Source organism: Taeniopygia guttata, chromosome 26 (genome assembly GCF_048771995.1).
Source record: "Taeniopygia guttata chromosome 26, bTaeGut7.mat, whole genome shotgun sequence".
Taxonomy (NCBI): Eukaryota; Metazoa; Chordata; class Aves; order Passeriformes; family Estrildidae; genus Taeniopygia; species Taeniopygia guttata.
The window spans coordinates 1,872,107-1,896,839 of NC_133051.1; the positions used below are offsets into that span (position 1 = coordinate 1,872,107).

The 24,733-nt window shown below is 53.5% G+C and overlaps 2 protein-coding genes across 3 annotated transcripts; both read left to right on the top strand.

Annotated features, from left to right (window-relative positions):
* The first annotated feature begins 612 nt into the window (after positions 1 to 612).
* MLN (motilin) lies at positions 613 to 7,044 on the top strand. Of its 2 annotated transcripts, none has more exons than XM_072918899.1 (5): positions 613 to 1,109; positions 2,846 to 2,971; positions 4,799 to 4,921; positions 6,050 to 6,149; positions 6,909 to 7,044. In XM_072918899.1, the coding sequence occupies exons 2-5, from the start codon at positions 2,855 to 2,857 to the stop codon at positions 6,914 to 6,916; spliced, it is 348 nt and encodes a 115-aa protein (XP_072775000.1). In that variant the 5' UTR covers positions 613 to 1,109; positions 2,846 to 2,854; the 3' UTR covers positions 6,917 to 7,044. The 2 variants fall into 2 exon arrangements, with proteins under 2 accessions (XP_072775000.1, XP_041577304.2); XM_041721370.2 differs by having other exon boundaries at positions 619 to 1,109; positions 6,047 to 6,149.
* Positions 7,045 to 11,570: 4,526 nt separating this feature from the next.
* Positions 11,571 to 22,981, top strand: LEMD2 (LEM domain nuclear envelope protein 2). Its single transcript, XM_012571006.5, has 9 exons — positions 11,571 to 12,977; positions 14,102 to 14,142; positions 15,262 to 15,337; positions 16,548 to 16,624; positions 17,269 to 17,348; positions 18,627 to 18,772; positions 19,753 to 19,854; positions 19,937 to 20,039; positions 21,094 to 22,981. The coding sequence occupies exons 1-9, from the start codon at positions 11,621 to 11,623 to the stop codon at positions 21,242 to 21,244; spliced, it is 2,133 nt and encodes a 710-aa protein (XP_012426460.5). The 5' UTR covers positions 11,571 to 11,620; the 3' UTR covers positions 21,245 to 22,981.
* Positions 22,982 to 24,733: the final 1,752 nt, after the last annotated feature.

A 24,733-nucleotide genomic window follows, 5' to 3' on the forward strand; every position in this document is an offset into this window, starting at 1 on the left:
TTACAAATGCCATCCCCAGGTGACAAAGGCCATTCCCGGGTGGGTAGTCAGCCATTCCTGGGTGACAATCGCCATTCCCAGGTTACAAACGCCATTCCCAGATGACAAATCCCATTCCTAGGTGACAAACGCCATTCCCAGGTGACAAACACCATTCCCAGAAGACAAAGGCCATTCCCATGTGACAAAGGCCATTCCCAGATTACAAATGCCATTCCCATTTGACAAATGCCATTCCCAGATGACAAACTCCATTCCCAGGTGACAAACGCCATCCCCAGGTGACAAAGGCCATTCCCGCTGTCCCTCCCCAGGCAGGCAGCAATGCTGCTGCTCCCCGCTCTGCCCTGCCAGCCCACGGAGCCCGTGGATGCAGGAGGATTCCATGGCTTCCGTGGCTTCCCAGCTCGTTTTCCCTCCTGTCCTCGCCTGGCTGCTCCCAGACCCCCTCAGGAGCAGCAGCAGGATGTGCCTGGCCTGATCCCAAAGCCTCTGGCATCAGCTCCTGGCTGATGCTCCCGGGAGAGCTTGGATGAGTTCTTGCACAATTCCCTCCCTCTCTCAGCACCTCGTTTGTCTGGAGAGGGATGACAGTGAAGGATTTGTGTTCCCGAGGGGGATCAGTGTGCCAGGCTCAGTCAGGATGGGAGAAGGAGCCACTTGAACACTCAAAGTGGTAATTTTGATATTACTGTGATTTGCGATTATAGTAGAAAGATAATTGACACAGGTGTCATTGTAGTGCTGGGACATTCACATCCTAAAATCCTTTGCTCAGTGTCTAGAAACACAAGCCAGGAGAGTGGAATTTCTTCATATTGGAGAAACTGAGGCAGCAGCTGATCTGTGGGGCCACCAGGAACAGATGAAGAACCTGGAGGGTGGGGAGAAGAGTGGATGTGCCTGGAAACGAGAAACTCTGAAAACTCCAGTGCAGATAACAACATTCCCTGCCTGGGAAAGCTGTTTCCATGCAGGCCAGGCACAGGGCAGGGTCACACCACAGTGCCTGGGTGGGTTTATAAAGGGAGGAGAAGCAGCAGGAGCACCCAGGTGTGTCAGGAGGGACAAGAGCTCCGACCTCCAGTGTCCCGTGGCTGCACCCCCAGGTAGGTTTTGGCACCTCTTGGTCACAGCAGAGTCAGCTCGGAGGAGGAGGAGGGAACAAAATCGATGCTGAACAAGGGGGAAGTTGCTTTTCCCTCATCCCCATCTCGGGAGCACCAATTCCAGCAGCTCCTACCTCCTGTGGGCACCTGGCACTGCCACAGAGCTGTGCCTTCTGAGCATGGGGAGCTGCTCTGAGCAGGCAGAAAATGGTCCTAGAGCCAGGAATGGTTGGATTTTTTGGGAACAGCTCAGTAGGTGAGTGTCCTGTCCTGTTGCTGTGCCAGCTGCCCACCCCTCCTGCCCCCAGACTGGCACTTGGCTGGGTTTTGGGGGTGAGCAGAGCTGTGTGCCTGCAGTGCTGATGCTGAACTCGGGATTCTCCTGCTTTTTTCTTTTCCCTTTGGAGCTGGGAAGCAAATCCACCGAGTGCTCTCTGCCTGGAGAGGGGCTGAGCTGGAGGTCTCAGGGCTGGAATACAGGTCCTGCTTGCCAAGCAAGGAGGGCTTTCAGCAGGGACATTTCTGAGTGGAGAGGTCTGTGTGGGTGTTTTTCTGGGAGAAGAGGGAGAGAATCAATTCCCAAAGGGATTAGCCAAGAGGAGATGAAGGAAGTGACTGGGTCTGTTTTCTTTGTATTCAGCAGTATTTTATTTATTTATATATTTACTGCAGGGATAGAATAAATGAAAAAGCACCAAAGATTGATGCTGCTGAGGTTGCATTGCAAGGGCAGAGCCTGAGAATTCCTGCTTGGAGCCCTGCAGGAAACAGGGCTGGGACACCCTGGGATGTCCCAGGGCAGGAGGTGGCTCTGGTGGCCCAGTCTGGGTGGGCAGGGGGAGATGGCACCAGTGCAGTGCCCAGGGAAGGGAGAGGAGAGGATGTGACTGACAGGGGCTATGGAAAGGGAATATTTATTAACTTCCACTGGCCCTTGGTTCAATCCCAGCTGATATTTATGGGAAATCTAATTCAGGAGTCAAATCTAACTTAACAATGTCTTCTCAAGAATGTCCAGTCCAAGAGGTTGCTAAAACTAATTAAGGATCAGGCTCCAATCAGGTGAAGAAGTTAAGCTGTAGGACCAGACTTCATTAAGTCTGTCCAGAGAGACTATTTTAATATTTAAAGAGAACATTCAATGTTTACATAAGTCCTTTCCTGATGTGAAGCCATAGTTAGGTCACTTCAGAGGTGGTTTTTAAAGCCTTTTATTCCAGGCTCAGAGCCGGGCTGGAAAACACCTTTCCCATTTCCCTTGGACTCAATGAGGCTTCTTAAAAGATCCAGTCCACCCAGGAAGGTTTCCAATGGTGAGGAAAATCAACCCAAAAATGTACAAACCATCTGTGTGAAGGTTTTTCTCTTTGCAGCATCTCTGTCTGCCCTGCTGGCGCTGGGATTGATGGGTTTGTTCTGGATGTGTTCAGGTCTTAAACCAACACAGCTGCAGGGCTGAGGCTCCAGAACTCAGGGAGAGGGAGCAGTCCTGAAGGGCTGGGCTTGAAATCCCTGGAGATGTTGCTCCAGAACAAATCTGTTTACACAAACAGCTTTGAGAAGGGAATTGTCAGTCAAGGCACTTCTATTCTCAGCTCAGGAGCAACTGGAAGAGTAAATATCCCTTAGGTGGGCTGGGGCTGAGCTGGGCTGGGGCTGGTGTGGAGCCAAAGGCGTTTCTTGTCAAACCTCCCTCTCCACTCTCAACCTGGTGTCTCCTTCCCAGTGTTGTCCAGGATCTCAGGATGGTTTCGAGGAAGGTGGTGGCCAGTTTGCTGCTGGTGTCCCTGCTGTCCGTGCTGGCTGAGCAGACCCAAGGCTTCATGCCCTTTTTCACCCAGAGTGACTTCCAGAAAATGCAGGTAACCCCTCTGCAATGAATAAATCAGGAAAGGTTTCTCCTGCCCTCATCCCCCAAACTGCAGTGACACTCTGACATCCTTCTCCCAAAATCCACACCTTTGGGGGGAGGCAGAGGGAATTTTTATATAGAAAGGAAGAGCCTGGACCCCCGTGCCAAAGGTCTGTCACTTTGTGGGGTGTCACCTGCAGTCCCTGCGGGTCCTTTCCCTCTCCTCGGAGCTGGAATTCTTCCAGAGCAGCTGCAGCCTCCCATCAGCTCAGTGATGGCTCTTTTGTTGTAACAAATAATTAACCATCCCCCGGCTGGTTGTCACCTCTGGGACGTGCCGAGAGAACGTTTTTTCCTTTTGAAGTGAAACAAATAGCGCTGAAAGGTGTCAGGCAGGCTCAGAGCTGAACCACAGCCCCGGTGAGATTCCCCCGCACTGCCGAGCCCCTGGATACAGGGAAAAATCCCATTTCCAACACCTACCCCTGGCTAACAATTGCTGTTTGTGGGCAGCACAATTCCTCGATGGCCTTGAGGAGATGGGGACCCACGCGGGCTGTGTTTGTACTCCACAGCCCTTGTAGCTCCGTGTCTGCCAGGGACTGGGGGTTTCTGGATGAACAAAGGGGAAATCTGTCCCCAAAGGCTGTTCCTGCCTGTTATAAATGAAAATTTGTCCAGCCAAATTAATATGAGAAATAAAATATTTATTTTGCAAGCAAATTCTATCTAGCCAGCCACAAGGAAAGCACAGAGCCGGGCCTGGGGTCGGCACCAGAAGTCAGCCTCAGCAGAGGTTTTCCTCCATGCCCACACACCTCCATCCTGGCACAAGCGGTTTTTATAGGGAAAATTCCACATGAGGCCAAGATTTCAGCAGTCAGTCTTTTCTTCTATTCAGAGTCCATATGTTAACAAGATTTTCTTTTTTGGTGATGAGGGAGAACAATTCAGTGTCAGGAGTTTGTTGAATCCCTTGATGAAATTTATAGGAATTCGGAAAGCTGTATTCACATGGATCTGCCTGAGGATTTCCATGAGATCCATCTCGGGTTGCTCACACGATGATCAGCACCTGGGGTTTCTGTATCTCCCCAGCCATGGCCCATCTCCTGGCGAGCTGCACCTTCTTACTTGTAAATCAGTTTCCAATCTACACCCGGTCTCACCTGCGCCTGCGAAGGTGGGGGGAATCCTAATATAAACATGTATACTCTAAGAAATATTCAATATCACATATATCATATTAGAAATGGCACGAATTATATCTACTACACATAACACTGCCCCTCCTGTGCTCACACGCTGGACGCTGAGCACGGCCTGTGCCACGTTTGACACGTCCTGCTGTGTCTGTCCTATTCCAAAGCACCTTTGGCTTTTTCCAGAGGGTCCTGAAGGCAACTAAATAAATGGAGATGGGCTGAGGTTACAGACCTGCAGAAGGGCTGGGGAAACGTGACCTCTCTGCACACGCAGGGCTCAATTTCCTCGCAGTGCTCCAGCACAGAGCCAGGCCAAGTTCTGTGGGACAGCTGGGGCAGTGCTGTCAGCTCTGGGACTGGTGGAGTTCCCCCACCACACGTGGCTCCTGTTTACTGCAGACCTTCACACCCTGCCCCATAACCTGACTGACCTCACACTCAGCACTGCTGAATTTCAGTCCCCAAAGGCCACTCAGGTCACAGCTGATGGGCCCTTCCCAGGAGGATTCAGCATCCTGCTGGTTCTGTGGCCAGCACCGTGGATTCCTGGCTGTTGGGACAGCACAGAGTTTGGGTTTGGGTTTGCTGCAGTCCAGCATCACCAACTGCCCCCTCTGCTCTCTGCCCCGAAGCTGCAGGAAAAGGAGAGGAACAAGGCAGGGCAGAAGAAATCCCTGAGCTTGCTGCAGCAGCTGGAGGAGGAAGGTTTCTCTGAGCAATCTGGTGTGGATGCCAATGCAGCCAAGACCCTCCAGGTATGTGGAGCCATTTGACTCTGAGAAGCCCACGAGGACGTGCAGGGGACAAGGAGTCCAAGAGGAGTCCAAGAGGCGTCCTCTGCCAGCCTGCCTGCTTACATCAGAGAGAGGTTTTAGCTCCATCCCAAATTATCTTGGTCGTTCAGCAGCCAGGTCACCCCTGAGACCCAACAGCTTCTCCCTGAGGAAGGTGGGAACAGCCTGAGGTCTCTTTTGCAGGCAGTGAAGCCCAGCCAGGTGCAAGGCAGCAGCTCCCAGTTTTGCTTCAGCTCCTGCTTGGTGCCACCTCTGACCCCACAGTTCTCTGCACTGGCAAAGCCTTATTTAAAATCTTGGCCTCAAAGTCTGTACACAGAGCAGAAAATGGGCAATTTGAGGGATTGAAGTGCCAGGCTAAGCCCTCAAAGGCAGACTTAACTGGTGAGCCAAGTCTGAAAATTGTGCTTTGCCACTTGAGCACAGGCAAATCTTTCCTGTGTGGGCAGCCACTCCAGCAAAAGGAGGGTGCAGGTCCCCCCAAACAGGGACAGACCCCGTGGGACAGGCAGCAGGACCAACCAGGCTGGAATTTGGCCAAGGCACAGCTTAATGTGCAGCTCCTGCCGCACTCGTGATGCAGCAGCACTCGGTAACAGGATTTAAACAGCAAAATGCCCAGTTCAAAGTGTGAAATAGCCAGCACATCCCCACGGCTGGCCAGCAGCAGGACAGAGCTCTTTGCTTCAGGCACAGCTGGCTCCAAGTGCAGCAGGCTGGAGCAGGACCACAGCTCATCCTCAGCTGTTGCTAGGGCAGAGCTCTGCAGGCTCAGGCTGGAAGGGTCCATGTGCCACACAGTGGAGGATTAGAAGGTTCAGAAATTATTTTCTTTGCAGTCCCTGCTGCCAGGAGGTGCCTTTATCTGGATTTCTGAGCCAGCCCACGGGTTATGCAACAGCACTGTGAACAACTCAAGAGTGTGTTGCCTTCAAAATGTTGCTTTTCCCCATATGAGGTTCATCTTCTTCCCTCCAAACCGTAAACCTTCCACTGATTCGATCCAAGTGGGGTCAAAGCACCCCAACCTCCCCTCCTCTGCTCCCCTCACCTTTTTTGTTCTGACTTCTCTGGTTTCCTCCACAGCAGGCCCTTCCTGTCAGAGCTTGGCTTACCCCAAGGCAGCTGGAAAAATACCAAGATGTCCTGGAGAAACTGCTGGCAGAGCTGTTACAGGACACCCCAGATGGTACTGTCAGAGGGTTGATTTCTGCCTTGGGAATTCTGCCTTTCCTTCTTCTCACCAGCTCATCAGCACAGAGATATTTATATTCCCCAGAAGGGTTTTTGTGTCATGTTTGCTCACTTTGTGGAGCCCTCAGATCCCAACCGCTCCCGTGTGCACCCTTCTGGGAAGGTTATTCCCTTGTCAGGTGCTGCCTGTGCCCCAGAGCTGGTATTGACTGGAAGCAGCAGCACAACCCTTCCCAACAGCTCTGTTTGTCACTTCCCTCCTCCTCCTCCTCCCAAAAAGTCCTCGGTCTCCAGGGAACAATTTCCAGCAGAGCTTATAACAGCAACTGTACCTGCGAGGCAGCTCAGCATGTGCAGCCAGCTTGGAACACCTCGCTGCCTGCACGGGGGCTTAACACTGACACTTAATTACACTGCAATTTGCTGCAAATCCTCCTTTTCCTTTGGGAAATCGTGTGTGGGAATTGCAGCAGCAAATATCCAGGGGCAGGCTGTTGTGCAGCTCTTCCTGCCCGCAGGATGAGGGATGGTGGGATGGGGCTATCCCTCTGCCTTTGCCTTTTCTGGGATGTTTAAGCCCAGGAAAGGGGGTCCCGCTCTCCCTGTGGGGTTGCTCTGCTCTGCCTGTGCTCATCCCAGTTTGCCTCTGAGCTTTCAGCTGGGGAGCTGAGGAGGAGGAAAGAAGACATAAAGCTCTGGAAAGACTGAATGCCAGATTTAAGGACACTTGTGCTTTTCTCTCTTTTCTATTTAGCTGACTGATATCTGCAGGATCAGAAGAGAAAGCGCTGGAGCTGCTCAAGCTGAAAGACTCCACTTATGTAAACGAAATTTGTGAGAGAGATTAATGAAATCTGAGGTGAGATAATAAATATGCAGCGTAATTAAAAGGAGGATTTGTGTCTTCTGTCCTGCAAGCTTCTCAAACAGATGGGGAGTGCCCTGTGTGGGAATTTCTGGCTCTGCACAACTCCCTGGCAGGAGGGGACAGCCGGGGGGGATTTGGGATTTTATCCCAGGGAACAGGGACAGGAGGAGAGGGAACGGCCTCAGGCTGTGCTGGGGAGGCTCAGGTTGGACACCAGCAGGAATTTCCTCATGGAAAGGGCTGGAAGGGGCTGCCAGGGGGGTTTGGAGTGCCCATCCCTGGAGGTGGCACCTGGAGGTGGCACTGAATGCTCAGGGTGGGGATTGGGCACAGCCTGGACTCGATGATCCCAGGGGGATTTTCCAACCTCAAGTATTCTGTGATTCTATGAAAGTATGTGGCAAAGCCCAAAGAATCAATCTTTGAGGAGTATTAAGTTTTATCCCTCCCTTTTAGCAATGAGGGAAACTGAGGCAAACCTTTACCAAATCTCCTGGCTGAACTGGTGAGACGAGTGGGGGACCTGGGTGTCCCTAACCCAGTTCCCTGCTCCAGGAGGGTGCTCTGGCACACTCCCACACTGCTAGAAAATGCAGGAGCCCTGATGGGCAGCCCCTCTCTGTCCCTAACCCCTCCTGTCAGCCTGGAGCTATAAATCCACCAGCACAGTGAGGAGCAGCTGTGCCAGGCACAGTGTGAGGGAACTGCACTCTGCCCTTCCTCCTGCCTCTCAAACACACCCCGAGGTGAAATCCTAATTCCACTTGAACATCCTGCTCTCCATTTCCATACCTTTGGCTTGTCTGAGAGCTACTCCTCTCTGCTGGCAGCAGGAAATCCAACATATGTAAAGTAGGGATGGATGAGATCAATGGTATGTACGTGAATATATCCAATTCCAATCCAATTTTATCCTCCCAACCTAACAGGACTTCTGTTCTCGCTGAGCTCATTCCAAGAGCTCTGTTTGTGCTGGAACAACACCCCTCGGAGCACTCTGCTGTAAGCAGCCCTGGGGAGAGGAGAAAGCTCCCAATGGGTAATGGAGCAGGCAGCGTGCCGTGGATTACAGCTCTAATGTTTGATCCAAAGGCACGCTCCTTGTCCAGGGGCTGATCAGCTCCAGGAAGCTCCCAGTATTGCTGAGGCAGTGTGAGCTCTGGAAGCTCTGTAATGACTCTGAGTGGGAGGGAGATGGGAAATAACACATTCCATTAGGCTGGGAGTGAGAGCAGGCTGGGCTGCAGGAGCTCCATCTGCACAGGGGTGATATCCACGGAGGAGCTGGCATGGGAGCTGTGCCACATCTGGGACACTTACACCAGTGTGCAGCAAGGTCAGAGGCCTGCTCGCTTCACAGACACCCAAACCTTTACTCCAGGTTTGATTTTGCCACAGGGAAACAAAACAGAATTCCCCCTCGAGGGGTAAACTACCCCCCAAAGCCCCTCCAGAAGTTCCAGTGCAGGTCAGAGCTGTCCCCCCAGTGTGCCCTTTCCCCAGCTCCTTCTCTCCCAGGCGAACACCTCCCCTGTGCCACCCAGGAAGGAAAGTTTTCCAATGATGGAAAGAAAGAAAGTGAACATGAGCCTCTTGGATTTGCTCCCTGGACCATTTCCCACTGGGGTGATGGTGGGGCTGACGCTGTGGAAAATTCCAGAGAGAGATCCACCAGCAGGACTCTGCTCCTACCCTTGGACCCAGACAAGCTGCATCAGCAAGGGCCAGTCTTGAACCCAGCCATGGATTCTACCAGTGGCTCATCCCAGTTGTCCCAGTTATAAATGAGCTTGGGATGTGATGGCTGGTTGTGACAGAGACCACAGAAATTCCTGTCCTGTCCTGCAGCACCAACTGTGGTGTCCAAACAGGCACCAAAGTACACCTTCAACTTTTGGGAGTAAATTCCTTCCATCGTCAGGGGCCTGAGCAGGAGAAGCAGAAATGTTTCCACTGGAAAGAGATGGAAGGACCCCAACCAGCCCCCTCCAGGCTGCCAGGGCTCTGGCTTTGGGTAAGAAGGAAATGGTCTCCAGGTTTCAGGACAGATCTCCATTTTCCCCTGCCCTGGAAGGTGCTTTGGCAGCCAACAGCACCCAGGTCACACCTGCTGGCAGGCAGGAGGAATCAGCTGCTCCAGAAACCAAAAGAATTTCATGGTGGGATGAGCAGCCCAATAGCTGGGGAGAAGAGGAGGGAAGGGAATGGAGTCACCTCTGACTTCCTAAGGAACCGGGCAGGTGGCTGAGGGCTCTTGGGTCACACCTGTGCTGTGGCTGTCAGTGACAGGGTGACAAGAAAGCCCTGACACTTCCCTGGGTGCCACGTGCAGGGCTGTCACCCAAAAGCCACGGCTAAGGAGGTGGCTGGGGACGCGGGATTTCAGCAGCCCATCAGTCAGCGGTGGAAGGGTTCAGCTGTGGGTTTGGGGTGCAGCACGGATCTGTTCCCAGGGCTCTGCTCACGCCAGCCCTGTCCCCAGGCTGCCAGAACTGGAGCGGCGCGTCTGCTCCTCCGGTGTCGGAGCCGCTGCCAGCAGCTCTGAGGCAGCTTCTGGGCTCGCAGGGAAGGTGGAGGCTGTCCCCCCGTGCTGTCCCAGCTTCCCACAGCCAGCTCCGGCTGTTTCCAGCCAAGAAACGCTTTTTGCCGAGCCCATCTGCAGCCTCGGCACCGCTTGGTGCTCCCAGAGCCGCGAGGATGATGAAGGGGCTGCAAAAATAGAAAATCCACTGTCAAATTCAGCATTGACACTATGGACAGGGGATGAGAACAAAGATTGCCCATGGGGATATAAGGTCTGACACGTCTGTTCCTGCTGCCTTCCCTGTGGGGGTCAAATGCCTTCCAGGGAAAGCAGGGATTCTCCCATGGGGAGGAAGGCAAAGGGGTGGTGGATTTCTCTCTACAAAAAATAGGCACCTGATCCTGCTGAGCTTTGGTGCTGGCAGCCTCCTTCTGAGAAGGAATCACAGCTTTTCCCCCATCCTCCAGTTGTCCAACACCAATCCCATGTCCTCCCCTCCAAAGATTGTGCAATGAGGCTGCTGGGCCTGGGGTAATTCCCACGATGGGCAGAACCACAAGTTGAAAGGATAGGTTTGGGCTTTTGTTGCTGTTTTCTTCAGAAAAAGGTGAGTTCATGTAATTCCAGGTTTGCACCAGCTCAGCCAGCGCGCTGCTGCATGCCCAGGCAGAGCTTCTGCAAAGTGAGAGCTGTGAGCTCACAGGATCTGTGTGATAGGAGCAAATTGGAATTTTTTATTTACTTTAGACCCCTCTCCACATCATGAGCTGGCAGAGGAGCACTGAGGAAGCTCAGCTTAGCGCGTTCACACTTCCCAGCACAGCTGAGTTTGCTCTTTTAATGGGCTCCCTGGCCTCTGCTGAGGATGTATTTGCCGTTGCCAACCTGATGAACAAATCCCAGTATCTCATTGCTGCTTTCTTGGATAAATTGGGAAGAGTGATGTGAGCTTTGGGGACCTGCTAAGGAGGAGGGTTCCTGAACGAAGGAATAGGGACAGGACAGGATGCTCATGCTGTGCCAGGGGAAGGTCAGGTTGGACATCAGGAGGAATTTCTCTGTGGAAAAGGCTGTTAGCATTGCTCAGGGAGGTTTGGAGTCTCCATCCCTGGGGTGTCCGAGGAAGTGTGGACACGGCACTCAGGTGGGGATTGGTCACAGCTTGGACTCGATGTGTTGGATGGATTTCCCAGCCTCACTGACTGGGATTCTTTGATTTATGTCGGGAAGAGCTCAGTTCTTTCAGCTTCGTGCTCCTCTGGAGCCTCCTTCTCCCCACAGGTGCCATTCTCGAGGGACCACAGCATGTCCCCCATGGCAGTGTCACACATCCATCACCAAACCCACAGCACACAGCCAGCCCTCAGCACCTTCAGCACCGCTCCTCCACTACCTTTAATTAAATTCCGACATGACGCCACCGTATTTCAGCCGCTTTCATCGCTTTCTTTAGCGGCGGCAGCAGGAAAAAGCAATTACTGTTCATCACAGCTGTGCCAAAATAAATTTACAAGTCAACGCTTGGGTTTGCTGGTTTAGGTGTGGGGTGTGGAGAGACACCCCCCACCGCCCCCTTCCCGGGAAATATTTCATGGATCGGGATCCTAGTCCTGCCCGAGGTTCTGGCAGAGTTCAGAAAATGGGCAGCGATGATGGAAACGCGTGTGGGGGTGGAAAAGGGACTGGGAAAGGGACATTTTGTAGGAGAATGGCCCTAAAAGTGTCAGAACAGCGGGGTGAGCGAGGCGGGAGCTCACTCCCACACGGGAGCAGCCACACACAGCGATGGGGGACAACCCCTCATGGACACCAGCTCGTCCCGCAGATGAAGCAGCTTTCGCCTTTTGCTTTCCCCATTTCTTCCGTTTTTTCCTGAGGGAGCAGCACGGAGCGGCAGCGGCTCCCTCAGCACACGGAGCCCGCGCCCCGCTCGCCCTTCCCAACATGGCGCCCGCCCCGCGCCGCTCCCCACACGCCCCGCGCCCTCCCCAACATGGCGGCGCCACCGGCTCCTCCCAAGATGGCGGCGCCGCTTCCCGCCCGCGGGGCGCTTCCGGCGGGGCCTGGCGCGGCCATGGCGGAGCTGACGGACGCGGAGCTCCGCAAGGAGCTGCTGGCGCTCGGTTACCGCCCGGGGCCCATCACCGCCACCACCCGCAAGGTTTACATCAAGAAGCTGGGCTGCCTGCGGGCCGAAGTGGCGGCGGACCGGCGCAGCGGCCGCACCGCGCCGCCCAGCCCCGGCCGCTCCTCCGCAAGGCCGCCGCAGGCCTCGCCCTCGCGGCAGCGCTCCGGCTTCACCGGCGGGGCCGCCCGGGAGAGTGAGGAGGAGGAGGAGGAGGAGGAAGAGGAGGAGGAAGTGGGGCGGCCGCCCGCGTCCCGCTGGGGGGCGTCGAGAGAGAGCGGCGGGCAGGCCTGGGGAGACCCCCGCGGGTCCCCGCCGGGCCGGGCCGCAGCCAGCAGGGTTGAGGGCGGCTCCTCCCGGGACAGCCTCGGGAGGCTGAGCCCTTCGGAGCAGTGGGGCACGACTGTGGAGAGAGGTGGCGGTGGGCTGGGGGCATCCCTGGCCGGGCACGGGGGGCTCAGTTCGCCCTCGCAGTGGTACACGTCCATAGAGAGGAGCGGCGGCCTTGGGGCGGACAGGGCCGGAGCGTCCCGCTGGGAGACATCCAGAGATGTGGCAGAGGGGCTGGGGGCGACCCTAGATGGGTTTCGGGGCTCCTCGCTGCAGTCGGGCGCCTCGGAGAGGAGCGGGGGGCTCAGCAGTGGCCTGAGACCCACCCTGGACAGGTTCCGGGGGTCAAACTCCACATCCCAGTGGAGCCCCTCGGCAGAGAGGAGCGGGGGGCTCGGCAGCCGGGCTGGCTCCGGCTTGGATGAGGTTGGGGGGCTGAGCTCCACACCCTACTGGGGCTCCTCGGCAGCCTCCAAACCGCCTCCCAGCGAGGAGAAATCCAGGAGCCATTGGTGGACATCGGGAGGGGGAATTGGGGCGCAGAGCTCCCGGGCTGCTTGGGACACGGCTGGGGAGAGGAGGGGGCTGTCCGATAGCTGGTGGAGACGGGAGAGCGAGGAGACCCCCAGCACCCAGCGGGGCTCCTCGGCGGCCCCCGGGAGGTTCAGCAGCCTGTTCAGGAGAGGGAAGGAGGACTCGGCTTCCAGCGTAGAGCGGGACACGGGCAGCAGGGCTGGGGGGCTGATCCGGCGCTTCCCGTGGCGGGCAGGCAGCGATGGGGGGCACGGAGTGACCCCGCGTGCCGCCCTGCTGCGCTCAGCGCCCCGACAGCAGCCCGAGAGAAAGGGGAAAGGCCTGGAGTATTACCTGTCCCAGTTCCTCTGCCTCGCCAGCTTGGTGCTGCTGCTGATCTTTCTGGGCATCCTCATGGTGAAGATGGCTGGGTCAGGCTGGTTGGACGGGAGAGAGGAGAGCTGTACGTGCCTTGGTTTAATTTTTGTTTAAACATTATTCCTCATCTGTCTTCCTGCTTTCTCTTTATTGCTTCCATTCCCATCGCATTTATCATTCTCATTGCCATAACCTGACATCTCTGTTTCTGTCCCCTTTTCCCTGTTCCTATGGGGACCTTTGTTAGTCATGGGAATCCAATCAAAAGTTTGCTTTTTCCAAACGAGTTTGGCCTTCAGTCCCTCAGAACCATGGGGTTTATGTGGAGTGCCATTCCTGCTGGGCCAAGGATGGATTTTATGGTGTGACACGAGGTCTGTGTAGTACCTGGGGTGTGTTTTTGATGTTCCCTCTGCCAGCATGGCCCTTCCCAGCCTTTGTTCTGTCCGAGGGGGAAGTGCAGCAGATCAATTCAGCACTTCAGGTGTGGCAGAGTGTGTCTCTCTCTTCTGTGACAAATGAAAAGGAGTTTCCCCAGCAACTGGCTTTTAAGGCAGAGTTCCCCAGCTGGAACAGTTGGAAATGGGGATATTTCAGGCTTTGAGCTGAACAAAGAAGGGTTTGAGGGCTGTTTTGGGAAGGAGCTGGTCCTGAGCCTGGGCACACTGTGCCCGTGGTGTGGGCTAGGAAAGCTGCTGCATTCCCAAACCAGGATAAAGCTGCCCATTGTCACTGGTTTGTCCTGTTTCAGCTGTGACAGGAGCTCTGCAGGCAGGAATGTTGCCCAGGTTTGAGTTGTGCCACCGGTGCCAGGAGCTGTTCAAGCCTGCAGAGCCCAGAGCAGCAATCAGCCCTCCAGGAGGGTTCATTTCCCTCCCTGGCTGTGCTGGGATATTTCAGGTGACCCTGGTGGGCAGCAAGAGCCAGCACTGGAGTGCAAAGATCAGCATGAAGCTTCTCCTCAAACAGGAGCTGTTAAAACATCCAGCCCCACTTTTCACCCCCCAGCTGAACACATTCATCAGCTCTTCCTCAGGGCTGCTCCCAAAGCAGCTCCTGGAGGGGCTTTTGCATCTCCAGGTGCTGCCAGGGGGAGATGAACAATGGCAGAACCAGACTTTAAGTTGAGCCTGCTTTTAAAAAGATAATTATTTTCTTGATCAAAGCTCTTGTTTGCAGCCAGCTAACTCACCCTCTTCTCTCTCCTAGTTAATCTCTTGCCTGTGGATTGTGAGAAAAGAACGGATGATGTAAGCATTTATTTATTTTTCCTCAATCTTGTGAGCTCTCACAGAACAGTGATTATTCCAGGTAGTCGATTCTACCCATAACAGTATCACTGTAAAATGATTAGTTCTGTCGTTTTACAGAAAAATTGGGACTTGATGAGATGGAATTAATGGGCCAGATTAAGTTAGGAGTGTGTATGAGACTCTGAAAGATAAAAATTTAAATTCCCAATTATGTGAATCAATTTCTTTCTTAACAGTTGTACCAGCAGTGGTATTGGTTTGCAATAAAGCTGTTTTCAGCTTTAACAATCTAAGATTTAATCCAGCTAATTCCCTGAGCTCCACTGTGGAGTGCCTGCACAGCCCTGCTCCCTCTGTCAGGATGGATTTTGGGAAAAGCTGGGGCTGCCCCATCCCTGGGAGTGCCCAAGGCCAGGTTGGACAGTGGATAAAATGTCAACCTGGGATAGTGCCAGGTGTCCCTGCCCAGGGGATTGGATGATCTTTTCCAACCCACACCATTCCAGGATTCTGTGTGCTGGTTTGGATGGGATATTGGGAATAAATCCTTTCCTGGGAGGGTGGGGAGGGGCTGGGATGGAATTCCCAGAGAAGCTGTGGCTGGAATTCCCAGAGAAGCTGTGGGTCCCCATCCCTGGGAGTGCCCAAGGCCAGGTTGGACAGAGCTTGGAGCAGCCTGGGATAGGGAAAGGTGCCAGGGGTGGAACTGGGTGAACTTTAAAGGTCCCTTCCAACCCAAACATTCCATGATTAGGACAGAGGAGGTTTCCTGTTGGGTTCTGAGTTCTGGTGTGTGGGAAGTTCTGGAGGTGATGCATCCATCTGTGGTGAGTCCGGGGCTGGTGCTGCAGGCTGGGCTGTGGGTTGGTGGCACTTCAGAGAACCCCAGAATCCCAGACTGGTTTGGGCTGGAAGAGACCTTAAAACTCACCCAGTTCCTCCGGGCAGGGACTTCCAGAAGGTGCTCAGGGTCACTTATGCTGGAATGTTCCCCTGCTCAGGAGATTTGGTTGGAGCTGGTGGTGCAGGGCTGAGCCAGACTCTAGTGCTGTGGCTCTGCCTGGGGCTGCACTCCCACTGCTGACATGTGTCCCTGTCCCTGTCTGTGCCTTGCAGTTCTGCCAGGCCAAGCACAAGGATGTGACCATGGCTGTGCTGCACGAGCTCTACAATTACCTCTCCGTGCAGGCAGGTGAGTGCCAGCACATCCCTATCCCTGCTGAGCCTGCAGGAGCTGCCTCTCCCAGCTCCTGCTCACTTCTCTCCCACTCTGGAGGGGTTTATGGAACAGGCAGTTCCCTCTGAGGAGTTCTGAGGCAGGCAGGGAATAGGAAAACAGGGGAAGGTGGGTTTATTTTTGTTCTGAGTGGTGCTTGGCTAATGCACTCCTGTCACCCTGCCTGGGTGAGTGGGCCTTGTTTGTACTTGAAGTATTGGGAGCTTCAGGTAGGATTGGTTGGGTTTGTTATACTTTTCTACCAACAGCTTGAAATTGTCATCAGGATAGAGGCAGGAGTGTAAACTGATGTGTTCTTACACATGAAGTGTCCTAAGAAATTGTCATTTCTGCTGAAATGTGGCGGCAGATGTGTGAGTGCCTCTCCTTTTCCTCACCACAGAGTGGGACAGGCTCTCTGAGATGAGGAGCTGACCCAGCACAGTCCCTGCTCCAGGCGTAAATCCAGCTCATCACTGTATTTTGGGATGGAGTAGGCTGCTAGAAATCCACTCTATGAGCAGGGACTTGTTCAGCAAGATTCACAGCAGTGCTAATCAGTACAAGGGTTTCAGTTCCATTTTCTGCATTTCAGACCTCAAGGCTGAAGCCTTTGGATACTAAAGCTGCACAGAATTCCTAAATCTTTTCAAATCTGACTTCGGATTTCCACCAGATTTACTTAGCACATTTGTTTAGTCAACTTGGTGAGGCAAGATTTAGAGGATTTAGTGCCTTGCCAGCATTTCTCTGGCTGGGTTGGAGGCAGAGCTGTGATTTCATCTCCTTGGAGGCATTTTGAACACTAATCATTGCCTCCACACCTGATACCTGGTGGCAGCTGTGGTTCTGTGCTCTGCAAGGGGCAGGAGCAATACTTTCCCCCTCATTGTGTGTTCAGCAGCTCTGAAGTGTCAGCTTTGATTGCCCTTATCCAGCAGCAGCTCTGAAGTGAGAGGTTTGATTACCCTTATCCAACCTCTGTGCAGTGGCTGAGCATTTTATTAATAGTCATCTGATCTGCCTGCAGTATAAATCTCACCCTGGAATCGTTTTGCTGAGGGCTGGGGCTGATTGGAGAGGAGAGCATTTCTTGGTGTGCGTTCAGAGCCTGGTTCTGAGCCGTTCAAGGGCTTTTTTTCTTTTTTTTACAAACATGATTTTTCTGTTTGACTTTTCTTACCAGGTAATTTTGAATGTGGAAACCCTGAGAACCTAAAAAGCAAATGCATTTGGGTTAGTGAGGTGAAGGATCACGTGCTGGTGAGTGAGCTCTGAGCAGCTTTGTTACAACCCAGTGCTTAGTCTCTTATAAAGCAATAAATAACAGACACTAAAACAATTCACCATCCATTTTGCTTCCTCATCCTGCTTTGATTCTCTCCAATATCTCTCACTTCCCCTTTGGCCAGTCCTGTTCTCAGCAGTTCTTTTGAAAATAATTTTCTCCTCCATCTCTGATTCACCCCCTGTAAATCTTAATGGTTTGTTGTTTCACTGGAGCCATCAGTCTTGTGCAACCAGAAATTTCCCAGGATTGAGGGCTGGGCAGAAGAAGGATTTTTCTCTGCTGCAGAGTGTCAGGAGACAGACTGCTCTGATCCAGCATTCCATTTCTTTCCTGGTAACCTGTCAGTAAGATTATGTTGTATTTAGTGGTTAGCCCTAACAGTCTGGGATGGTGTTATTTCACAGAGTGCTTCATGCATCATCTCCCCAGTCTGAAGACTTTAGGCCAGGCAGACCTTCAGGCTTAGTTCTCCTCCCTCCAGTTTGCAGAATCCTGATAAGAATTAACCTGGGGACAGCCCCTATGAAATTAATTGCCCCAGTGCTGTAATGAAATCATGTTGGTCAGTATTTTAAATGAATGGAGGGCTAATCTTCTTATGGCTTCCTTTGCACAGAATGTAACTGGCGTCTCCTCACGGAAGTTTGAAGCTGCCCTGCAATGGATACTGAACAGCAACAAGGATTTGGGAATTTGGTGAGCAGAAACCCCCTTAACAGTTGTTTGCATTTTCACATTGCTAAATGTGTCTCTGATGAAGTGAATTGCAGCAGTTGTGGTGCTGGGCTTGGTGGGCAAGCTTGTTGGAATTCCCACTGCTCCATTTGCTCTTAAATATTCCTGCAGCTGCTGCTGTGATCCACGGATCAGACAGCATCTGCTGCTTTGATTCCTGGGCTGTGCAAATTCCCAGGACAGGGCATGGCTTCTTTAGGGGCCGGGCTGGATTTGTAGGTGGGCTGGGATGCAGAGTTTTCAAATTTTGTGTTTTTATACTCCAGCACTTTTCCAGTCAGAAGCTGTGGGATACAATATCCTCCTAGTTTTTATTTTGTTAATTAGCAGCTCTGCTGGCTGGTCCTCAAACTGCTCCACTTCCCCGGAGCCAGCGTGGCAGCATCCCCAAAACCCTGCCCCTGGCATTTTTAGCTACGTGAGATTATTTTTTAGTTGCTAGTCTGAGAGGCAGGACTGAAAATGAGCTTTGCACTGGGTGATTCTGCTGCATGTTTTAAATATTTCCGTGGAATTTGGGTTGTAAATAAGACAAGGGGGTGGGATCCAACCGTGTGTGTGCAGCTCCTGCAGAACCCAGACCCGGCCGAGCTCTCTGCAGTTTGTGAGCTGAGCACCTGTAAATTGAGCAAACCTCTTTGTCTAATGAGCTGTTCATAATTAGGAGCTTAAAAAAAATTAAATCCCCTTTGTTCCAGTTCCCCTGGATCTGCTGCTGTCCCTTGGACCCCTCAGTGCCTGGGCTCTCTGGGAATGGCTCAGCGTGGAGCGAGCCTGGGCTTGGGAGCAGCAGCGCTGCAGGGAGGGGAGCTGAGGGCTCTGCAGGGCTCTGTGCTGCTGCTCTGGCAGTCTTTGAGCTGCTCCTGCTCCCAGCCTGGGTCCCCCAGCTCCCAGTGCTGGCGCTCTGACTCAGGGAATGTTTCCATGTCCGTGCTGGGAGGTGGAAATCCAATTCCCAGTTGAGAGGGGACCAATTCCCGGCTGAGAGGGGCTGTCAGAGAGGCAGTGCAGGGATGCTCAGCGTGCCAGTGGGAGCTGCAGCTCTGCTGCCTTCCTGGAGCCACATCCACCCCTGGCTAAGCAGCCAGTCCCCAAATGTTCTGGCAGGAGGCTGTGCTGGGTGTGGGGGCATTTCCTGCGAGCAGCTGCAGCCGCAGTCTGCTTGTTCTCCGGGCCTTGATGAACGACTGCAGTTGCAGCCTGCTCTCTTCAGTGAGTTTTTCTTCCTCTTCCCATCAGGTTGAGAGGCAGGGACCTGTCGGAGCCAGTTTCCAGCGTGGAGGAAGTGTTCTGCCTGGAATCTGCCCACCCCCAGATGGGGCTGGGCTGCCGCTTCCGCCGGGCCGTGGTCACGGCCATCACCAACCTCTTCCTGTTCTTCTGGGGTAAGCGGCTCTTGGGGCTCAGCTGCAGGCATGAAACCCCTGTGATCACACATTCCTCAGCTACAGAAACACCTAACAGAGGTGAAATAAATCTGCTGATGAGTTAATGTCTAATTAACCTTTGTTCTGGCAGCACAGGAGAGCCGCAGCACTCCTCTTGTGCTGCGAGTGCTTAAAAGTTGCTTTGAATCAGGCAGCTGATGAGCTCTCTGGGTTTTCCTCAAGTGCCCATTATTATGGGCTGCAGAATAAGTGTGTTAACTTACCTTAAGGAGTCAATTTTTCTTTTTTTCTTGCTCTAAGCTCCCAGGTCCTCCAGCCTCTTTAATAATGACTTGTAGCATTTCAGGGTTGGAGGTTTTATTGGAATAGTCTGTCACGCCTCAGCTGACACAGGGGTTTTACCCAGCGAGGTGATAACGAGAGCTGTGTGACTGCAGGAGTTTCTAATCCAACCTGACAGGGAGGGGGTGACAAGGGACAGTTCTGTTTATTGCAGACACTGAAGTCCTACTGGGGGCATTGTAACTGCTAAACCTTCCATACACATCTCCTTCATTTTGGGCTGCCACTGGAGCCCCAGGCTTTATATCCCTATCCAGCAGCTCTCCTCTGGCAAAGCCTCCTCTGGGATTTGCAGACCTGGGGCCCTGTGGTTGTGCTGAGGTTTGTTCTTTCCGTGCTGAGGCTTCCCCACCACCTCATCCCACACCCACAGGTGCTGCAGGGGGGCAACACCAAGGGGTTTTTGGGGTGCAGCTGCTCTGGGGAGCAAAAGGAATCACTGGGATTTGGTTCCAAGCAGGCACGGGTCACACTGTGAGATCTAAAACAGCATCCAGCAAGCACACAGCAACAAAAGGAGTCACTGGGATTCAGTTCCAAGCAGGCCTGGGTCACACTGTGAGATCTAAAACAGCATCCAGCAAGCACACAGCAAGCTGCCAGCTCCTGAATCCCCTTTGTTTTTATTCTCCCAGGTCTGATAACCCTTTGGGGCATCCTGCTCTACCTCCGCTATCGCTGGCGCAAGATGGAGGAGGAGGAGCAAGCCATGTATGAGATGGTGAAGAAGATCATAGGTAGGAGCTGTGGGAGCACAGGGGAGCCCTGCTCTGCCCCTGCAGGGTTGAGTTCTCACTGCTGTGTCCTCCTGTCCTCCAGCTGTTGTCCAGGACCACTACAAGGAATGGGAGCGGAATTTGGAGCGTTACCCCTACGTTGGCATCTACCACGTCCGGGACAGCCTGATCCCTCCTCAGAGCAGGTGAGCTGCTCTGGGCACTGCAAGCAGCAGGATGGGATTCAGCACAGCTCCAAAGTGCATCCCTGGAGCTGCTCTGCTGGATGAGGCTGGAGCCTTTGGGTTGGGAAAGGCTCGGGCACAGCTCAGCTGGTGCAGATCAGTGTGGCAGCCCCGGGCTGGTACTTGGTGCAGTGCCCCAGGTGTGTTGTCACTTGTGCAGAGCCCCAGGTGTGTTCTCCTCGTTCTGTCCAGCAGTACCTGGGTTTGGTTTGCTTGGACCTGGAGCATCAGGTGTCCTCTGTTTCATCTGCTGGGTGTCTGGTGCTGTCCCCTTTCCCAGCCATCCTACCTGGCTCTCCAGACCAGAACAATTCCCATGAGCTGAGCAGGATATTGGGGCTCCTCTGCAGTGATTGTGTGCCTGGAAAGAGGCCAGTTTGAGTTGGGCAGCTGGGAAGGGAGCTGGAGTGAGATGATTTGGTTTGGGGCATTCTCAGGTTGGGTTTGGGGCATTCTCAGACAGGAATTGTTGTCAAGGTCATTGCTGTGTGGGTGGTGGGGCTGAAAGGCTGCAGGGCTGGATCCTCATGTTTTGCTCCATTTCTGCAGGGTTATTTCTTGTGTTTTGGTTAAATGGAGCTGCTTTGTCCTCCTGTGAAGTGTTAAACATCCTCCCTCTGTATCAGAAACAGGATTGCTTTTCCTACAAGGGATGACTGCAGCTGTTAGAGCCATCCCTGGCTGTGAGATGGATCCAAAGCTGGGGTGAACATCAGGGTGTTCCCCTGGCTGAGATCTCTGTGTGCAGGATGGGGGAGGGTGATTTGCTCATCGAGTCCCTTTGCAGCACAAATTGAGGCAGAAATTCAGGGCACTGCCAGAGCCTCTCATCTTCCCCCAGGCAGGATTTGTGTGGCCATGCCCTGGTCTGCAATCTCTAACCTAGGGTTTGTTTGATGCCCTTTTCTGCCTGCACAGGGAACAGCAGGCAGCCAGATCCACAGGCACAGTTGCTGTAGGCACAGAAGCACAACCAGCTTGGGCTTCTCATTTATTTTCTCGCTGTTCCTTGCAGGAAGAAGATGAAGCGGGTGTGGGAGAGAGCCGTGGATTTCCTGGCCTCCAACGAGTCCAGGATCCAGACAGAATCCCACAGGGTGGCAGGGGAGGACATGCTGGTGTGGAGGTGGACTAAGCCCTCGTACCTGTCGGACTCAGAGCACTGAGGGCAGCAGAGGAGCAGCCCTGGAGCCGGGTGGGACACGGAGCCTGTGCAGCCCTCGGGGCCCTCGCTGCTGTTGGGAGGAGCAGGGCCTGGCCTGGGGTTGCTCTCACTGCTGAAACTCTCCAAACACACACGTTCAGGGCAATACTGGCTTGGAAAGAAGATGGGCTTGAGCTGGTGGGAAGCTGGGATTGCACCAAAGGGAGCCTTCCACAGAGACCTGGCTGCCGTGGCAAGCAAACAACAACCTGCAAAGGATAACTGCACCCCCTCTCCAGGGCTGGGGGGCTCTGCCAGAGCCTGGGGGTGCTCAAAATTTGACCTCAATTCTGCAAAGGCCAACTGGTGGCAGAGTCCATCAGGGAATGTACTGAAAGATAACATTTCCCATGGAAACATTAGGGTGGCAGTTGCAGGCGTGTCTTTGTTTGCGTTTGTTTTTATCAGTGCAGAGACAGTGAGGAAGCACTTGCTGCTTCCCAGCAAGGAAAATGTTTTGTGTTGGCTTCATCCATCCAAAATGGGAGAGGGGGAATTGGGGAAGGTGGGCCTGGGGAGAGGGGGGAGCCTGACGTGCCTTGGTGGTTTGGGCTGGGCTGAGGGTGGTGGAGGAGAGTTTGTGATCCTGTTACATTTTTAAGTCTTCAGTCTGTGTGCTTTATTATTTTCTGGGGGCGTGGGCGGAGGGGGGGGGAATTTGGGTGGAAAATAAAGGATATAGGAAACTTCTAAAGGTGCTTTCCTGGGGCTGCTGGCCAGGACTGCTCCGTGGCTGTTCCTGAGCAGCTTTGGGAGGGCTCTGAGGGCTCAGTGTTCATGTCTGAGCTGGGCAGCTGCAGTGTCTGCGTTGGTGTCAGAGCAGGGAGGTGCCTGTCGCTGTTCCTGCAGCCCCTCAGGGGTCCCAGGAGCAGCCTGGCTCTGTCCCAGCCCTGCTGCATCCTGTCTAATCACTTGGTTACTTCAGTTTCTCTTTCTGTTCAGTGAAGGAACGTTTCTTTCCCAGGAAATGGCACCAGTGCGTGGCAGTTCAGGCTTGGCAGAGGAGCTGCTCTGCTCCTCCCGGGGCTCTGCAGCAGCTGCTGGGGCTGCAGGACCCAAATCCTTCACTGGCCTGGCAGGAGGAGTCACAGAGTGAAGCCAGCAGTGATTTGAGCCCTGTAGCCCCTGGATGCTGCTCTCCTTGAGGACATCCTGGTGCTGGGATTGCTCTGGGCTGGCTCAGGGCACAGCCCTGGGCAGGTGATGCCACCCCAGGTGTGCTCCTTGTGCCCGCTCACCTGGCACAGCCTGCACCTCTCCCCACGTGGCTGGAGCAGAGCTCTCCAGGAGATCTTTCCCATTAAATGGGGAATATCCTGCATGGAGGTGGCTCTTACACAAATTTTTGGGTGTGGGTGTTTGGGCAGGAGACTCAGCAGCTCTCCTAGGCAAGCACCAGCCCCTTGCACTGCAATAAATTGGGAATAAAGGCAACTTGATTTTTCCCACATGTATCATCAGTGCTGCCAGAGAAATTCTCTCAAACACCGGTGCCTCTGTTCTTAAACGTTTTTAAACTCTTGGTGGGGTTTGGGTGAGCTTTTTTAACCATCCAGAAGCACAGAGTCAGGCATTGCTGTCATCCTTTTGTATTAAACCTGGTTTTGTAGAACAAACTTCAATGGCTTGGTGCTGTTTCTATGTTCCATTTAGCTCTGTAAAAAAAAATCAATATCAAAAATAAATTTATTACCAATAATTTACTACTTTTATTCGTGCTGAGACATCACAGACTGTCCCAAGTGCTTTTGCTTGGATCGAGTTCCAACTTCTCTGGGGTGTGGTTCCCCACCACCGTGACTTCTGTGGAAAGGGGTGACTCAGTTGGGATGAATTCATCTCCTGCTGTGGCTCTGGGTGACAGAGGGCATTTCCAGTGGCACAGGAAGGGAGTGGCACCTGGCAGCAGGAGCTGCCTCTCCTCTGGCTGCCCTCCTTGCTGGGATTTGGGAACAAAAGGGAGGGAATCGGTGCAAGGCTGATTCTCCTCAGGCCCCACATTGCTGGTGGGATGCTTTTACCCAGGTGAGGCTGCTCAATTCCAGCTGGAATCCCTTCCAGGTTAGGAAATGGTGTGTTTGGAGCCACTCCATGTCTGATGGTGGCTGTGAGTGTCACCCACCGTGTCCCCTGTTCCATCTCCTCTCTCCAGGTGGAGCAGCCCCATTCCATGCCAGACTGGACTGGAATTCTGGCAGTTTTCCTGGGAAAAGCCGGTTCTGCCCCCCTGCCCTGCTCCCCTCCCAGCCCCCACCGCCAACCAGAGCTGCTGAGGCCCTTTCCCACTTTTTTGCAAAGTAAATTTCTATAATGAACCACATTTCTATACATAACTCACCCACTGGAGCTGCTGCATCCCCTCCCTGTCAGGGAGGCAAACGTGGCCCAAGGAGGGCTCTGAAATGAACCCAGCCCTTCATCTTTTCCTTTCCTGCTTCCATTTAGAGCCCTTCCCACGGGATGTTTTTCCTGCTGCTGACACCACGGCTGATGCTGCACCTTATTGATGGGCAGGAGCCAGATCTGGAAAGATCCAGGGGAGCTGGGGGCCAGGCCTTGGCAGTCTGGGTCTTCCTTTCATCCTTGTCTTTCATCTCAGCCTCTGCCCTCACCATCCCTTCCATCCCTCTGCTCGAGCAGGCGTAAAAATGCACCTGAGACAGGGTAAAAATTTAACAGGGTAGAAATCAATTTGGATTTAGGTGAAATGTGCCACTCTGAGCTTGCTAATTATGCTGTTTAATCTGGTGAATGCAGCCCTAGCAAAACTACCCCAGCTAAGGAGAAAGAATGCAAATTTCCACACTAAAAGATAAGAGATAAAGAAAACGGACAGGGCAGAGTGATCCAAGAGTTCTTTCTGTACTTTCTGACAAAAACTGAGTACAAGTGTAACTAGCTATGAGTGTAATGTAAAATCAGCAAAATAAATATACATTAACCTATTGTGAAATTCTGTGCATATAGAAATCAGTAAGGGTAATTCATCCGTGTTTCACACTGATCCTTATCCCCCAGCTGTGAGGTTTTCTTCCCCAGCGTTTCCCCCATGGCATCCCTGGGGACTCCAGGCCTGGGCATGGCTGTGCTGAAGTGCTCAAGTTCCTGGGGTGGGAGTGGGCACTGTCCCCTCCTTGTCCTGGTGCTGCCCAGGCTGGGTGTTCCTTGTGATTCCCTGAAAAACCCATGGATCCCGTTCGTTTGGGGTGCAGGAGCCCTTGGCACTCGCTGCCCAGCACAGCAAGGCCCGGGGGGACACGCTGTCCTTGAGGAGTGGCTGCAGGGGACAGCGTGGCCCTGGCAAGAAGCTCCCTGGGACTTTTCCATTCCCATCACAGCTCCCAGCTCTGACGTGTCTTCTCTCCCTGTTGGCAGGGCTGGAGCTCTGGATCCACTCATCTCCTGCCCAGCTTTGGACAATCCCTGGCCTTGCCCACACCCTTCCCTTGCC

Bases quoted from the DNA above. Each gene is read 5' to 3' on its own strand.
- MLN (XM_041721370.2), top strand. From the start codon at position 2,855: ATGGTTTCGAGGAAGGTGGTGGCCAGTTTGCTGCTGGTGTCCCTGCTG. The intron at 2,972-4,798 runs GTAACCCCTCTG...TCTGCCCCGAAG, and splicing joins GTGACTTCCAGAAAATGCAG to CTGCAGGAAAAGGAGAGGAA. The intron at 4,922-6,046 runs GTATGTGGAGCC...TTTCCTCCACAG, and splicing joins ATGCAGCCAAGACCCTCCAG to CAGGCCCTTCCTGTCAGAGC.
- LEMD2 (XM_012571006.5), top strand. From the start codon at position 11,621: ATGGCGGAGCTGACGGACGCGGAGCTCCGCAAGGAGCTGCTGGCGCTC. The intron at 16,625-17,268 runs GTGAGTGAGCTC...TCCTTTGCACAG, and splicing joins AGGTGAAGGATCACGTGCTG to AATGTAACTGGCGTCTCCTC. The intron at 17,349-18,626 runs GTGAGCAGAAAC...TCTTCCCATCAG, and splicing joins AACAAGGATTTGGGAATTTG to GTTGAGAGGCAGGGACCTGT.